The 17,904-nt window shown below is 45.8% G+C and overlaps 1 protein-coding gene across 1 annotated transcript; it reads left to right on the plus strand.

Annotated features, from left to right (window-relative positions):
- Positions 1 to 368: 368 nt before the first annotated feature.
- On the plus strand, positions 369 to 17,904 carry spint1b (serine peptidase inhibitor, Kunitz type 1 b). Its single transcript, XM_079525792.1, has 12 exons — positions 369 to 954; positions 1,952 to 2,081; positions 2,577 to 2,784; positions 3,965 to 4,143; positions 6,235 to 6,376; positions 8,825 to 8,995; positions 12,267 to 12,302; positions 13,513 to 13,644; positions 14,215 to 14,265; positions 16,240 to 16,410; positions 17,354 to 17,416; positions 17,650 to 17,904. Exons 1-12 carry the CDS (start codon positions 863 to 865, stop codon positions 17,838 to 17,840), a joined length of 1,566 nt encoding a protein of 521 aa, XP_079381918.1. The 5' UTR covers positions 369 to 862; the 3' UTR covers positions 17,841 to 17,904.

A 17,904-nucleotide genomic window follows, 5' to 3' on the forward strand; every position in this document is an offset into this window, starting at 1 on the left:
AGTGGCACCGAACATAGATATATATGGCACCGAAACCCTCAATTCTCAAATTCTCACGCCTCACTGACGTCAGCTGACGACTGACGTGCATGTCTGTGCCGACCAATAGGGAGCGTGCGTTTAAGACTTCCTCATCGTCACGCACGGCACGCGCATGTCACGCACGCGCGCGCGCACACACACACACACACACACACACACGTGCGCGCCTCTGAGAGAGACTGGCTGGGAGACACACCTGATGCCGGAGGAAAAAGAGCGAGGTACAAAAAACAAACACCTGATCTACAAGCTCACAGCGCGTCGCCTCCGCGACGCGCGGTGAGCTTGTAGATCAGGTGTTTTCCACCGTAGTACGAGGAGGTATATCACCGAGAGAGACACGCCTGTGTAGAGTAGACAGACATGACATGCGTCCCATAAACACACCAGACGCTCCACCTTTAGTTTGTCAAGGAAGCGAAACGAAACGCCATTTCTTTTTCTCAGATAAATAAAGCTCCCCTTTTTATTGTTTTTTACATTTTATTGGAATTCAGGCAGTTATTATACTGTTGAAGAAGAGGTTATTCTTATTCTTATAAACGGAGTTAAAACGAGACGTGCACTTGCCTTGTCGGCCAGCACTGGACTGCTGAAAAGGACTTATTTTTATTTTTTAAACGCACATTTTTCATTTTCGTCTTCTTTATTGCCGTTCTTGTTTTTTTTTTGGGTTTTTTTTAGAATTCAGGTGCAGGTCATTGTTGGGCAGGTTACTGTTGTGTTTAATTATTTTTGTTACATTATTTTCACCATCAATCAACGTGTAAAAAGAAAGACCACTCGGGATATACGTTCGGGTTTCCAGTGTTTACCAAGGATGATGTTCGGATCTGTGCGCGTGCTGCTGTTGTTGGCGTGCGCGCTGTGCGCTCTGCGCGTAAAAGGACAGCAGTGTTCTTCTGAATCCGGGTAGGTCTGTTTAAGTGTATAATAATGTCTTTAAAATGTTCTGTTCTGATGAATTGAAAATGGAGGACCCAATATGTAAACAAAGGTTTATGTGCTTTTTCTGGTTTTATCCAATTTTTAGCAGATTTTGTATTGACCTGTAGGCTACCCATTCTGCAAACTGCAAACAATGTTCAATCAATAATGTCACAATTATTACACAATGCAATTACATTTGAGGTAATCGCAATTATTTTTCACACTCGTCATAATCGTTTACTTTCCATGTTGAGAAAGGTTAATTTTTTTCATTTGAGACATGCAAATCCCTTGACTCCTTCAAAACCCCTCTCAAAGGGCACCTACAGATGGCTGCAATTCGAAACTGGCCCCCGTAAAATCTGAATCCCCCACCCACCCCCTTTTCCCCTGACTTATTACCCCCTCTATGATTTCCTGTTTTTGGCTATATAGAAGTATATATTTGTACGTCTCTAAATGTTATGATTAATTGAACAAGGTGGACCCTCTTGTAAACAAGTGTAATGCTTTATTGGGTCGAAATGTACTGTAATTCTGCAAATTGTTAATAAATACATCAATCAATCGATGGATGGATGGATGGATAGATAGTGAGGACTCATTATAGGAAGATAGGTTGAAAAGTGGTGAAGTCGTCCCTTAACCCATTTTGGGCGGGAACCCCCTTTGGTGTTTTAAGCATTATGTTATACTTTAGCTATTGAAAAATAGCAGATCTACAAGCTAATTTTTGAAAAATCGTGAACATGTAGTGCAAATCTTTGAATATATATATATATATATGCTTCTGGAACAACATATTTTCAGATGGGGGTGTGGAGGCCAAATACATATAATTCTGTGGGTCCTTGACATGAAAATGTTTGAGAACGACTGACATAGAAACATGGGGTTTTCAAGAAAACTGACGGGACATTTTTGTAGAATCGTCCTCAGGGTGAAGTACAATGTCCTAATGGTGACGTGCCTTATATAGGTCTGGGGGCTTCAAGGAGGCCCAGCAGAACTTTGTTCTGGACACGGAGGACGCGGTGCTTTCCGGAGCCTCATACCTGTCCTCGCCGCCGGTCCGCGGGGTCCAGGAGTGTGTGAGCGCCTGCTGCCAGGTATAGTTGTTGATTTCGTCGACTAAAAACCATGACGAAAAATGTTCGTTGATGTGAACATGATGAGATATATTGACAATTTTGTCAACGAATAAAAACTAGGCTAAATGTTGGGAGGGATTAATGGAGACGTGATCCAGCAGAACTAAAAGACAAGTAATTTTATGCTTGGTTGCGTGCTGAAAATAGCCAATCTACAAGCTCACAACGCGTCGCAGCGTGACGCGTTGTGAGCTTGTAGATTGGTTTGTAGATTCAGCCACTACGAAGCCATCAAGGCACCGCCAAAATACATTTTAGTCAACTAAATCAACCTTAGATTTAGTCCACTCAAATCTTATGATATTCAGACGATCCAAAACTAGACTTAACACTAAAACATCTCAGGTGACTAGTAAAATGTGACTAAAATGCAAAAGAAAATGTATTCAAAAGACTATGACTGAAACTAAATCCAAAAAATTTCTGTCCAAAACAACCCTGCTGCCATGGTAGGAGGCCCCGCGGTGTGACCTGGCCCTCGTGGAGACCACCAACCACACGCTGGGCAGCGAGACCACCTCCAGCTACACCTGCTTTCTGTTCAGCTGCGCGCACCAGCAGAGGTACGCCTGTCGCTTCGTCAACAAGGCTGGATTCGTCAGCTACATCCTGGAGCCCGTCTACGAGAAGTACCTGAAGGGACCCCCCGAGGGACTGTCTGGTAAGGATGGACGGGGTGGGTGTGTGAATGATTTTTAAAACCCATTCAGGAACCCCTTTCGGTGTTTTAAGGATTATGTTATAGTTTAGCTATTGAAAAAGAGCAGATCTACAAGCTCGTACTGCGGCACCGAGTGCCGCACTACGAGCTTGTAGATATGCTATTTTTCAAAATGTCCGCAACACAAACATGAAATGCCATTCACAATAAAGGGAAAATGTACGTCATCTTGTCCCCCACACGTCTCATGTTTTCCATCGGCAATGAAAGGAGAAATTAGGTCAAATGTCCGCAACACAAACATTAAATGCCATTGACAATGAAGGGAAAATTTACGTCATCTTCTCCCCCACGTCTCATATTTGCCATGGACAATGAACGGAGAGATTAGGTCTGAATTTGTGTGGTTGCCTATTTATAGGCAATATACTTTAACACATATTGTGATGTCACCCTATATTGTCCAATTTCAATATAATAACACTTTTAATGTTGAAGCTTATTTACGGGGGATTTCTGGGGGAGGGGGGGGGGGGGGGGGGGGCAAATCTACAAGAATCGCAACGTGCTATATGAGGTGACGCTCAGAGCCTGAGCAAACAGCCAGTGGTGGAAAAGTATCAATTGTTTTACTTAAGTAAAAGTACCAATACTGCAATTTAGAACTACTTCATTACAAGTAAAAGTACGGCATTGAAAATGTACTTGAGTAAAAGTACAAAAGTATCGGCATCAAAATGTACTTAACATACTAAAAGTAAAAGTACTCATTGTGCAGAATGTGCCATTTCACAAGTTCAAAATGTGTACAAAATCTATTGAAAATAGCCGATCTACAAGTTGTGAGCTTGTAGATCGGCTATTTTCAAATGGCCGAAATGTATAGGGTTGAAGTGGTTAATGTATGTTTTCTAATCAAAATGTTAATCGCCAAAGTAACTAGTAACTAAAGTTTTCAAATGATTGTAGTGGAGTAAAAGTACAAAATTTGGCTCCGAGATGTAGTGGAGTATAGAAGTAAAAGTACTGGAAATTGGAAATACTCAAGAAAAGTACAGTACTTAAGTAAAAGTACTTAGTTACTTTCCACCACTGTTAGCGGGAAACACACAAAGAATACATTTCCAAAGGTGCGCTGCATGCATGCCTGATCAAAAGGTGTTCTTCTCCTCGTCTGCAGGTGACAAGACACCCCCTAGGGCCAACGCGGGGCGGGACAGGGTGGTCCAGCCTGGCGGGGCCGCTGGCGGCAATCAGGTGATTCTGAACGGCATTGAGAGCCACGCAGTGGGCGACGGGAGCATCAGCAGCTACCACTGGAGCCTGTTGGAGGGGGAGGACTCCTCTGTGATCATGGAGGTACAGTACACTGTTGTTTTTGGCAGCAAATTTTAGTTTTAGTCATAGCCTCTTGATTAGTTTTCATTTAGTTTTAGTCACCCGGAATGTTTTTGTGTTGTTCTAGTTTTAGTCGACTAAATGTCATAAGATTTTTAGTCGACTAAATCTACTGTTGATTTAGTCGAACAAAATGTGTTTTGGCGGGCCTTGATGCCGTCGTAATGACTGATTTTACACTTGCTGAAAATAGCCGATCTACAAGCTCACAACGCGTCGTGCTGCCACACGTTGTGAGCTTGTAGATCGGCTATTTTCAAGTGTAAAATGACTTATACTGGATCTCTTGTCCACTAGTCCCTTCTTAGTATTTTAGTCTAGTTTTTATTTGTTGACGAAATTGTCAGTATATTTAGTCATCATAGCTTCGTTTTCATTTAGTTTCCATTTAGTTTTCGTCAGTGAAGAAAGGTAGTCGACGAACATTTTTCGTCTTAGTTTTAGTCGACGAAAACAACACCGGTACAGTATACACTATATACACCATTTACCTGACACCACAGGGACGTGCACACATACAGTAGACATCAAAGGGGGTTTCAGCCCCTGCCCTTTTACCCGTCTGTAAAACAACTGCCCTCTCCAGACCACGAATGCAGCATTTACTACATGGCGAAAGAAATGCAAAACGCCACTCCTCTCCTTTCCATGCCATGCCCGGGAAGGCAGCATTCAGGAGAATTGCTTTCCATGTCGTTACACCTGCATCTCCACTAGCTAAAGAGTGCTGGGCTGCGCCCCGGAATTAGCTGATCTACAAGCTCTCAACGCGTCGCAGCGTGACGTGTTGTGAGCTTGTAGATCTGCTATTTTTGTCCAAAAGTGCCCTCTTTACGGGATTTCAGCCCCTGCCTCTCTTAACACTCTGCACGTCCCTGGGACACCAGATTCTACAAAAATGTCTTCTAAATCACGACAGGTTTCTGAAAAACCCTGGTTTCTATATCAGTTGTTCTCAGACTATTTCATGTCAAGGACCCCCAAAAATGATATGTATTTGGCTGCCGGACCCCCATCTGAAAATATGTAGAAGCAAATATATGAGTTAAAAACGTTTGCTGTGAAAGAATAATATTGTTCAAAGATTTGCACATATTTTCACGATTTTTCAAGAATAGATCTACAAGCAGCTTGTACAATTACAAGCAGATTGATATTTTCAATAGATTTTCTACACATTTTGAAAGATTTTCTACACATTTTGAACTTGTGAAATGGGACATTCTGGAATATGAATGCTTTTACTTTTAGTACTTTAAGTACATTTTGATGCCAATACTTGTGCACTTTTACTCAAGTACATTTTAAATTCCGTACTTTTACTTGTAACAAAGTAGTTCTAAATTGCAGTATTGGTACTTTTACTTGAGTAAAACAATTGAGTACTCTTTCCACCACTGGCTGTCGGGGACCTTTGTTTGGCGCTGCCCGACAAAACCCCCCGAACATCTGACGCTGTGTGTGTTAAAGGCTCTGCAAGAAGATCCGGTTGGCGATAACAAAATCGATCGGCAATGCCTTCCCCGAGCGTTTCTTCTAGATATTTGACAGGTTCTAAATGTATGTCTCTGTCGCATAAATCGTACAGTCATGTGAAAGGGGCTGTGATCAGCGCTGCGAGCAGCAGTTTAAGCCAATGAGAGTGTCGCTGGACACACAAAAAACCACGTCTGGGGCACTGAGTGCCGCGCTATGAGCTTGTAGATCTGCTATTTTTGAAAAATCGCAAAAATGTGGCGCAAATCTTTGAATATATATTCTGTCAGAGCGAACGCTTTTAACTCATATCTTTACGTCTGGGGCGGTCCCAGGCTGGAACAACATATTTTCAGATGGGGGTCGGCGGCCAATTACATATAATTCTATGGGTTCTTGACATGAAAATGTTTGAGAACCACTGATGAAACATAGATTTTTCAGAAAACTGTCATGATTTAGAAGACATTTGTAAAATCAAACTTCGGTCTAAATGGGTTCATGAATCAAAATAAAGTCTCAGCTCTAGATAATAATAATGTAAACTTTTTTTGTTTTTGTCTTTTTTCCCTTCAGAAAACAGAGCTGCCGGACCAGCTCCGCGTGTCCAACCTGCCTCCTGGACGCTACGTCTTCCAGCTGACGGTCACTGACTCACACCAGCTGTCTGACACCGCCACCGTCACCGTCACAGTGCTCAGCCCCAAGCAGTCCGAACGTGAGTACTCATGGGAAATGTAGTCCTTAGCCCTGAGCAGGCCCACTGTGAGTACCAAGGGGCCAGTGAGGCTATTCAACGTTGAAGCTCTCCTCCCTAGTGGTAGGAGGAGGGACTACAGGCGGACCCGTGGATTCATGACCGGGAAACCCCGTGCAGCTGGGCTTTAACATTGAGCGCTCGGTTGCACTTCCGCATTTGACCACCAAAATTTGGTGGTCAAATGCGGAAGTAGACGTTCTGAGACGGTACTTCCGGCAGTCTTCCGGGTGCTTCAAAACGCCACTGAGCAACTTCCACTGACATGAATAGCTGGGGGGGCGGAGCTTCGCGCCAGTTCAGTCTCTATCCTTTTATATACTCTATGGTGAGTACTCATAGGGAGAAAAAAAATAGTCTAATGAAACACAGTCCCACTGTGAGTACTCATGGGAAATGTAGTCCTCAGCCCTGAGCAGGCCCACTGTGAGTACTCATAGGGAAAAAAAACTAGTCTAATGAAACACAGTCCCACTGTGAGTACTCATGGGAAATGTAGTCTAATGAAATACAGTCCCAACGTGAATAATCATGGGAAATGTAGTCCCCCAGCCCTAAGCAGTCCCAACGTGAGTACTCACGGGAAGTGTAGTCTGATGAAATAACCAAATCAAACAAATCAACAGCGAGACATTTCCGGGGGTCCCACTCCCCAGCCAAAAACGTTCAGAACCCCTGCCTTAGAGGAGACCTCATGCCAAGATGGAGCTTCAATGACAAATTACTTGGTAGCTGTGTAGAGTGGCTGTTTCAGTGCCCCACACACACACACACACACACACACAGCGGTGACGGAGGAAACGAAGCAAGGCACCAACCTACTCATCAGGAGCAGTTACAGGTTCAGAGTCTTGCTCAAGGACACCTCGACACTTAGCCAGAATTACACCCACGTACAGTTACAAAGTTACACAGTTATTACATAACACACACACACACACACACACACACACACACACACACACACACACACACACACACACACACACACACACACACACACTAGTGCATCAGGAATGCAGTCACATGGCTTACATAATGCCATTCAAGTGAGTGTATTGCAAAAGCTACACATTTTAATGAGTGCCTATCAGTCAGTCAGACAGACATACATGGAATGGAAATACTTGATTAATTCCCAGGGGTGGATTGAAACTGAGCGCACACACACACACACACACACACACACACACACACACACACACACACACACACACACACACACACATACGGCAGTTTCGTTGTGACCACACCCCATCGGTGGCCACACCCTCTGATCTGACTCAGTCGGACAGGTTGGACACGATCACCCCCCCTCTGTCTGTCTGTCTATCTGTCTGTCTGTCTGTCTGTGTCACGTTGTGAGCTTGTAGATCTGAGAAGAAAATGCTATTTCCGTGCTCGGACTGACCCAGCCAGGGACCCAGTCAGGGACCCAGCCAGGGACCCAGTCAGGGACCCAGCCAGGGACCCAGCCAGGGACCCAACCAGGGACCCAGGGACCCAGCCAGGGAGTCCCAGTCAGGGACCCAGCCAGGGACCCAGTCAGGGACCCAGCCAGGGACCCAGCCAGGGACCCATTCAGGGACCCATTCAGGGACCCTGCCAGGGACCCTGCCAGGGACCCAGCCAGGGACCCAGCCAGGGACCCAGCCAGGGACCCAGCCAGGGACCCAGCCAGGGACCCAGTCAGGGACCCTGCCAGGGACCCAGCCAGGGACCCAGCCAGGGACCCAGCCAGGGACCCAGCCAGGGACCCTGCCAGGGACCCAGCCAGGGACCCAGTCAGGGACCCAGCCAGGGACCCAGCCAGGGACCCAGCCAGGGACCCAGGCATCCAGCCAGGGACCCAGCCAGGGACCCAGGGACCCAGCCAGGGACCCAGCCAGGGAATGGAGTGGTTGCACCACTCAACAAATAGTCCGCACCTATAGCCCAGCTCTGAGACGGTTTGTAGGAGTGGTTGGTATTTAATGACCTTGGCCATAAAGACTTCCTCTAGGCTGGGATCATACTGTACTGGTGCATTCTGGCTGTCTCTAATGCAGACACTTCTCTGTGGAACTACAAGCTCACACACATTTTGGAATGTCTTTGATTTTCCTTTGATTTATCCATGAAACTAAATCATTGAATTGTGTTGTTTTTTTTTTTTGCTTTTTTGTGAATGTTTTTTTTTTGTTTTTAGGTTTTGATATAATACTAATTTAAAACAAAATTTAGAAATTTAGAAAAAAGAATAAAGGGACCCACTTTGTGCACAACCTCCCTCCGAGCTCCCTGTCCTCCCCCCCCCCTCTCTCTCTCTCTCTCTCTCTCTCTCTCCCCCTCTCTCTCTCTCTCTCTCTCTCTCTCTGCAGTGCATTGCATAGCAGAGGTACAGTGACCTCTCTCTCTCTCTCTCTTCAGTGCACTGCGCGGTGGCGGTCCAGGTGGGTCCGTGTCGTGCGGCCTTCATGCGGTGGCACTACAACGTGACGTCGGAGCGGTGCGAGCGCTTCGTCTACGGAGGCTGTAAAGGAAACCTCAACAACTACCTCACGGAGACGCAGTGCTCCGCTGCGTGCCACGGACTGCCAGGTAAGGACTAGGCATGTAACGATATATCGTATATCGATATATATATCTATATTAATCCCGACGACATGAATCGATTTATTGAAATAAATACAATAATTACGTAATGTCTGACGTAATGAAATCACACCCGTGTGAACTGGGTGACCATAGTAACCATGCTCATTTTTGAGTGGTGTAAACCACTCCTACAACTGGCTTTGTTAGTTTACGTGTCTGTCTGTCTGTCTGTCTGTGCTAAAAAAAATGAGCACGGTTGCTATGGTCACCCAGTTCACACGGGTGTGATTTCATTACGTCAGACCACAGCTGATCAGTCTATATAAGACCTTACACCACTCAGTTCACACGGGTGTGATTTCTTTGGTACAGACAGACAGACAGACACGTAAACTAACAAAGCCAGTTGTAGGAGTGGTTTACACCACTCAAAAATTTAAAAAAAGAGGGGGGCTAGTGAATTATGGTGTGTGATGTGAAATGTGAGCTTTAGTCATATTCCATCATATTCAAGTGCTTTTGGAGAGAAATGAGAGTCACTTTCAGTAGTAGTGCACTGTAGAGTGGAGCTGTGTGTGTGTCTGTGACTGTAGAGGGGAGCTGTGTGTCTGTAGAGGGTAGCTGTTTGTCTGTGACTGTAGAGGGGAGCTGTGTGTGTCTGTGACTGTAGAGGGGAGCTGTGTGTCTGTAGAGGGTAGCTGTGTGTCTGTGACTGTAGAGGGGAGCTGTGTGTGTCTGTGACTGTAGAGGGGAGCTGTGTGTGTCTGTAGAGGGGAGCTGTGTGTCTGTGACTGTAGAGGGGAGCTGTGTGTCTGTGACTGTAGAGGGGAGCTGTGTGTCTGTGACTGTAGAGGGGAGCTGTGTGTCTGACTGTAGAGTGGAGCTGTGTGTGTCTGTGACTGTAGAGGGGAGCTGTGTGTGTCTGTGACTGTAGAGGGGAGCTGTGTGTCTGTGACTGTAGAGGGGAGCTGTGTGTCTGTGACTGTAGAGGGGAGCTGTGTGTCTGTGACTGTAGAGGGGAGCTGTGTGTCTGTGACTGTAGAGGGGAGCTGTGTGTCTGTGACTGTAGAGTGGAGCTGTGTGTGTCTGTGACTGTAGAGGGGAGCTGTGTGTGTCTGTGACTGTAGAGGGGAGCTGTGTGTCTGTGACTGTAGAGGGGAGCTGTGTGTCTGTGACTGTAGAGGGGAGCTGTGTGTGTCTGTGACTGTAGAGGGGAGCTGTGTGTCTGTAGAGGGTAGCTGTGTGTCTGTGACTGTAGAGGGGAGCTGTGTGTGTCTGTGACTGTAGAGGGGAGCTGTGTGTGTCTGTAGAGGGGAGCTGTGTGTCTGTGTCTGTAGAGGGGAGCTGTGTGTCTGACTGTAGAGGGGAGCTGTGTGTGTCTGTGACTGTAGAGGTGAGCTGTGTGTCTGTAGAGGGTAGCTGTGTGTCTGTGACTGTAGAGGGGAGCTGTGTGTGTCTGTGACTGTAGAGGGGAGCTGTGTGTGTCTGTGACTGTAGAGGGGAGCTGTGTGTGTCTGTAGAGGGGAGCTGTGTGTCTGACTGTAGAGGGGAGCTGTGTGTCTGACTGTAGAGGGGAGCTGTCTGTGACTGTGCCCAGGTGATGATGGTCGTTGATGCTCATCAAGGAAGGCAATTATGTTTCTGCACTGTCAAAAGTAATGCTGCTTCTTTTGCAATGTAGTTAAATAAAAAATGTGAAAAAGCTCGGGGGGGAAGATAAATTATATAAAATTAAAAAAAACGGTAATTTTTCTGTAAAATATCGTGAAAAATCGTATCGTGAACCTCATATCGTGATACGAATCGTATCGTGAGTTGAGTGAATCGTTACATGCCTATTAAGCATTATTTTATGCTTTAGTTGTGGAAAAATAGCAGATCTACAAGCTCATAGCGTGGCACTCGGTGCCGCGCTATGAGCTTGTAGGTCTGCTATTTTTGAGGGGTGCTAACCCCTCCTATATTCAGCTATTAAAATACTCTTTAAATACAACTTAAATACAATACAACTGCCATTCTCGGACTGCTCCACGACAATAACTCTATTACACAGTGGTGCACTGACAACTATTTAGAGTTGAATGTGGACAACCCACACTGGACTTGGCCCACTCCTCATTAATGGTAAAACTGTATAACAGGTTGACGGCTTCACATATCTTGGACTCACACTGGACAATAGACTTAGGTTTGATCAACACATTACATCTATCCAGTCACGTTTTCAGCAATGACTCCATGTAATTCATAAGCTAAGATCATTATCTGTTGCTCCTCATCTCCTGTTATTACTGTACCTGTTCTGTTGTACTGTTCCGCATGTCTCTACACCATACTGTCCATGCCTAACAGAAACAAACTTTTCAGTATTACCCATATTGCTTCCAAGATCATCGGACTCCCTACACCAGGGGTCCTCAACTAGAAATGCTGAAGGTCCACTAATAGTTTTTGAAAAAGACTAAGGTCCGGTCCCATGAGCGCGGCGCGGGCCACGCAGCGGCCAGCGGAGAGCGGGGCTCTATGCCTGTTTAGTACAGTTTTTTTTTTTTTTTTTTTTTTTCCAGGGTCCACAGAGAGGTGGTCCGCGGTCCGGTCGTGGACCGCGGTCCGCCTATTGAGGACCCCTGCCCTACACCCACACTTGCTGATATGAACAATAAGGCCATTACACGGCTAGCACTTTCAATATCAAATGACACAGATCATCCTCAATGACACAGAATACAAAATAATAATAATTATTATTAGTGTAGATTTTCGTCTTACACAAACTACCGCCGGGGGCGCCTGATGGGGGGGGAAAGGAACTGGTTGGAATAACGTGTTCCTTCCACGCTACGTCCAACCAGGGAAACTTCCAGGCTGTCGGGTGATAAGAAGCGGACTCCTCATGCATAGAAGGAAGCATGAGGTTCGTTGCTCTCCCCAGGTTGCCAGAGGGACTGTAGAGCCCAGGATTACATTAGATATCGTGGGATAAGAAATCAGACCGGTCTGAAGTGAGTGGTGCAACAGTGCCCCCTGTTGGTACTCCAAACATAGGGACGTGTGTGTGTGTGTGTGTGTGTGTGTGTGTGTGTGTGTGTGTGTGTGTGTGTGTGTGTGTGTGTGTGTGTGTGTGTGTGTGTGTGTGTGTGTGTGTGTGTGTGTGTGTGTGTGTGTGTGTGTGTGTGTGTGTGTGTGTGTGTGTGTGTGTGTGTGTGTGTGTGTGTGTGTGTGTGTGTGTGTGTGTGTGTGTGTGTTTTAATAAAGTGTGTGTTTTTCCTCACAGCTCCATCGGCGGCACGCAGCACTCTGCCACACACAGGTAACCTCCACAATGATGATGTCACTTCCTCCTGTCGGACTCCCTCTTTCCCGGAGCATTCTACGTAGTGGGCGTGGTTATATGCCTAAACCTAACCCCAACCTTCTCCCTTCTGGCGCCAAAACTGTGGGACGCACTTCCCTTAGCATCCAAACGTCATGTTGTAGTTTTAGTAAACACAGAAAGATGTGTTTGGGTGAGCGGTGAGTCTCTTACCACCGCGGCTCAGTGACGTCATGTTGTAGTTTTAGTAAAAACAGAGCGATGTGTTTGGGTGAGCGGTGAGTCTCTTACCACCGCGGCTCAGTGACGTCATGTTGTAGTTTTAGTAAAAACAGAGAGATGTGTTTGGGTGAGTCTCTTACCACCGCGGCTCAGTGACGTGATGTTGTAGTTTTAGTAAAAACAGAGATGTGTTTGGGTGAGTCTCTTACCACCGCGGCTCAGTGACGTGATGTTGTAGTTTTAGTAAAAACAGAGATGTGTTTGGGTGAGCGGTGAGTCTCTTACCACCGCGGCTCAGTGATGTCATGTTGTAGTTTTAGTAAACAGAGAGTTGTGTTTGGGTGAGCGGTGAGTCTCTTACCACGGCGGCTCAGTGACGTCATGTTGTAGTTTTAGTAAAAACAGAGAGATGTTTTTGGGTGAGTCTCTTACCACCGCGGCTCAGTGACGTCATGTTGTAGTTTTAGTAAAAACAGAGAGATGTTTTTGGGTGAGTCTCTTACCACCGCGGCTCAGTGACGTCATGTTGTAGTTTTAGTAAAAACAGAGAGATGTGTTTGGGTGAGTCTCTTACCACCGCGGCTCAGTGACGTCATGTTGTAGTTTTAGTAAAAACAGAGAGATGTTTTTGGGTGAGCGGTGAGTCTCTTACCACGGCGGCTCAGTGACCTCATGTTGTAGTTTTAGCGCGGCTCAGTGACCTCATGTTGTAGTTTGTCGGTGGTCAGCTTATCACCTAAGACTGGAGTATGAATAGGCCTTGACCCTGTGACCTCAAAGCCACGCCCATCGGGTGTAGAACGCTCCGGGAAAGAGTGAATCCCGTCGCATGACACGCTTTGAAACGATACAATCTGACACCAATCAATATCCTGATAATACTGTGTGCGTGCGTGTGTGTGCGTGTGTGTGTGTGTGTGTGTGTGTGTGTGTGTGTGTGTGTGTGTGTGTGTGCGCGTGTGTGTGCGCGTGTGTGTGCATGCAGGTGAGTCGTGCGGCGCAGCGTGCCAGCCGGGTCAGTTTGTGTGTGGGAGTGGCTGCTGTCTGCAGAGAGGTCAGGAGTGTGATGACATCACGCAGTGTGATGACGCCTCGGATGAGAAGAACTGCGACAAACGTAAGGCACGCACGCACAAGTGCACACACACACACACACACACAGTGACACAGCCCTATCTTGCGTGTTTCCTTATATCCCTTCTGTTGTATTTTTTCAGAATAGTAAAACATGCCTTAGGTTTAGGCATAGGGGTAAGGCGGCACACAACATGCTCTAGGGTTTCATTAGTTTGGGTTTTCATTTAGTTTTGATTTGTTTTTAAAGTCGGTTTGCTAGCTTAGTTTAATTTTTAGTTTATTCGTGGGGTAGTCAGGGGCGAGATTCAAACAAGCTCAGAGGAATTGCCAAAATAACAGATCTACAAGCTCGTAGATTGGCTATTTTTGGAGACTTTCCTTTTTTGTTTTTACAAAAAGACTAAGAACATCTCAGTGATTCTACACAATACACCTTCTCTTAGTTCACATATTTCAGTTTCTTCTTGTGTGGTTTGTCACACACACATTCACTCAATCTCGCACGCACGCACGCACGCACGCACGCACGCACGCACACACACACACACACACACACACACACACACACACACACAGAGTAACTGATATACACTATTTGTGTTGATTTCAGTCAATCGGACATTCAGTCGTCTCCTGGAAATCGATGTCAATCAGAAGAGAGGTGAGCTTTATCGCCTGTCTGTCTGTCTGTCTGTCTGTATGTCTGTCCGTCTGCATGTTCTGTGTTGACATTTTCATTTAACAGCAACACTTCATAGCATAGAGTAGACTTTAAACTAGCATCCATATTCTAGACCCCAGCATCCATATTCTAGACCCCAGCATCCATATTCTAGACCCCAGCATCCATATTCTAGATCCCAGCATCCATATTCTTGACCCCAGCATCCATATTCTAGACCCCAGCATCCATATTCTAGACCCCAGCATCCATATTCTAGATCCCCAGCATCCATATTCTAGATCCCAGCATCCATATTCTCGACCCCAGCATCCATATTCTAGACCCCCAGCATCCATATTCTAGACCCCAGCATCCATATTCTAGACCCTATCCATATTCTAGACCCCAGCATCCATATTCTAGACCCCCAGCATCCATATTCTAGACCCCAGCATCCATATTCTAGACCCTATCCATATTCTAGACCCCAGCATCCATATTCTAGACCCCAGCATCCATATTCTAGACCCCAGCATCCATATTATAGACCCCAGCATTCATATTATAGACCCCAGCATCCATATTATAGACCCTATCCATATTCTAGACCCCAGCATCCATATTCTAGACCCCAGCATCCATATTCTAGACCCCAGCATCCATATTCTAGACCCCAGCATCCATATTCTAGATCCCCAGCATCCATATTATAGACCCCAGCATCCATATTCTAGACCCCCAGCATCCATATTCTAGACCCCAGCATTCATATTCTAGACCCCAGCATCCATATTCTAGACCCTATCCATATTCTAGACCCCCAGCATCCATATTCTAGACCCCCAGCATCCATATTCTAGACCCCAGCATCCATATTCTAGACCCCAGCATCCATATTCTAGACCCCCAGCATCCATATTCTAGACCCTAGGATCCATATTCTAGACTCCCAGCATCCATATTCTAGACTCCCAGCATCCATATTCTAGACCCCCAGCATCCATATTCTAGATCCCCAGCATCCATATTCTAGACCGTAGGATCCATATTCTAGACCCCAGCATCCATATTCTAGACCCCTAGGATCCATATTCTAGACCCCAGCATCCATATTCTAGACCCCTAGGATCCATATTCTAGACCCCAGCATCCATATTCTAGACCCCAGCATCCATATTCTAGACCCCTAGGATCCATATTATAGACCCCAGCATCCATATTCTAGACCCCCAGCATCCATATTCTAGACCCCAGCATCCATATTCTAGACCCCAGCATCCATATTTTAGACCCCAGCATCTATATTTTAGGGGGGAACAACAATTTGATGACCTATACTACCGACATTGGCTTAGGAATGTGACAAAACAAAATCTATAACGTAAAAAATGACTTCAGCTGGATCTCTTCTCCACTAGCGGAGGAGAAATTTGTCTTGGGCACCAAGAGACATACATACTTACACACACAGTTCATAGTACAAAGAATCCAGTTTATAGTACAAAAAATAATGATCCTACCCACACTGTGCAAATATATCAAGAGGTTCAAGTATTACAGTGTTGCACTCTCCCATCATAAGGTCTTCCCCGTTCCCCCCAGTAGTTAGTTATCTGTTATCGAGTGCTTTGATTGACAGTGGAACAAAAGATAATTTATATGTGTTGAGCTTACAGTATGGTGATGGTCTGCCAGACGGCATCAACTCATATTCTTTATGGAGGATGTGATTCGGGTCTCGGGTGATTTTGACATGTTAGTCTAGTTGTCATTACAAAATTGTCATTGGCCTATATTACTTAGTCTTAGTTATCATAGCTTAGTTTTTTTTATTTGGTTTTAGTCTGTGTAAAAAGGGTAGTCGACGATATTCACACTGCATTTGTGTGTGTGTGTGTGTGCGTGCGTGCGTGCGTGCGTGCGTGCGTGTGTGTGTGCGTGCGTGTGTGTGCGTGCGTGTGTTTGTGGTAGCCCGCTGCACGGAGCCTCCCAGGACGGGCGCGTGTCGCGCCAGCCACACCCGCTGGTACTACGACCCGCTGGACCAGCAGTGCCACCGCTTCACGTTCGGGGGCTGCGATGGCAACGACAACAACTTTGAGCAGGAGGACACCTGCATGAGCACCTGCCAAGGAGTCACAGGTTTGTGTGTTATAGGGCCAAGCCCCCCCAGTAAGGCCATCCCAACGTTGAAGCTGCCACTACCTACTGGCGAAAAGTGGAACTGCAGCACTTTCATAGAGGTGGACGGACGTTCATGACGTCATGTGCGTAATGTGCGTCATCTGTAACTCTGTAGACACAACGAACCAAATGGACCCTGTGGGGGTGGTTCTTGCAAATCAAATCGAACTTTGATCCGCTCGCTCGAGCCATTGAGTTATAATGGTACTTCCGGCAGTCTTCCGGGTGCTTCAAAACGCCATTGAGCAACTTCTATTGAAATGAATGATGTTTATTTGACAGGGATACAAAAAAACAATGTATCAACCAAATATAGTTTTTTTCTTCGATAATCAAGGTGAGGTGAGAGCATTTCTAACAGTAACCAAATGGACCGTTACGGGTCCATTTGGCTACATTTCCATGTGTACATACAGTACATTTCCATTTGCACACTCTGGCCCCTTTTCCACCGGTTGGTTCCCAATGGGAACCGGTTTTTAGTCCATGAGCCAGAGCTCCAAAATTGAAACGTTAATTATGAATTGAGTGGGCAAAACCATACCTATATTAGATTGTTATCACCATTAAACTTCCCCAATTGAGAACTTACACGAAGACAATGATTTATTGTATTACAAATTTTACATTTTTAAATATGCAAATGAGGCATTATGTAGGAAAATATGAAAAATAAGAAAATATGAAAAGGCTACTACTGTGGAAGGGTTATCATGTATTAATTTACTTGAATTGATCTTATAAACAATTGAATATAGGGTATAGTTTGCCCACCAATTTTGGAGCTCTGGCTCATGGACTAAAAACCAAAAAGAACTGGTTGGGAACCAACCGGTGGAAAAGGGGTCTCTCTGTCATGTGTTCATAATACATGACGAGTCCTTTTTTAAATGTCTTACAGAGAAACATGTGTTTGCCAGAGGAATGTTTGAACGCTTTGAAGAGGAAGAAGAGACTGAATCTGGTAAGAATCACCAGACTAAAAAGAAAGTGCAAAACGCATTTTACTTATCGACAAAATAAACTGTCGACATTTCAAAGATGCCAAAAATATGATTTAGATTTTTCGATTTTGTTTTGTCTAAAATTAAATAAAAACATTCCGTCAGCATGAACACTGCAGCCAACGATTCTCTCTCTCTCTCTCTCTCTCTCTCTCTCTCTCTCTCTCTCTCTCCCCCCCCCACCCCCATGCAGGCTCCATAGCGGTGGCGGTGGTGCTGGCGGTAGCCATCTTGGCGCTGGTGGCCGTACTGTCGTACTGCTTCATCAAGGCCAGGCGAGAGCGCTCCTCCTCCTCCTCCTCCTCCCACCGCCATCAGCCCGTGGCCACCAGCATCCCCCACGCTCCCTTCAGCGACCACAACAGCACCACCAAACCGGTTTAAGCCGGGAACCCCCTTTTGGTGTTTGGCAGCATTATGTTATACTTTAGCTGTTGAAAAATAGCAG

Source organism: Electrona antarctica (genome assembly GCF_951216825.1).
Source record: "Electrona antarctica genome assembly, chromosome: 17".
In the NCBI taxonomy this organism is placed as follows: Eukaryota; Metazoa; Chordata; class Actinopteri; order Myctophiformes; family Myctophidae; genus Electrona; species Electrona antarctica.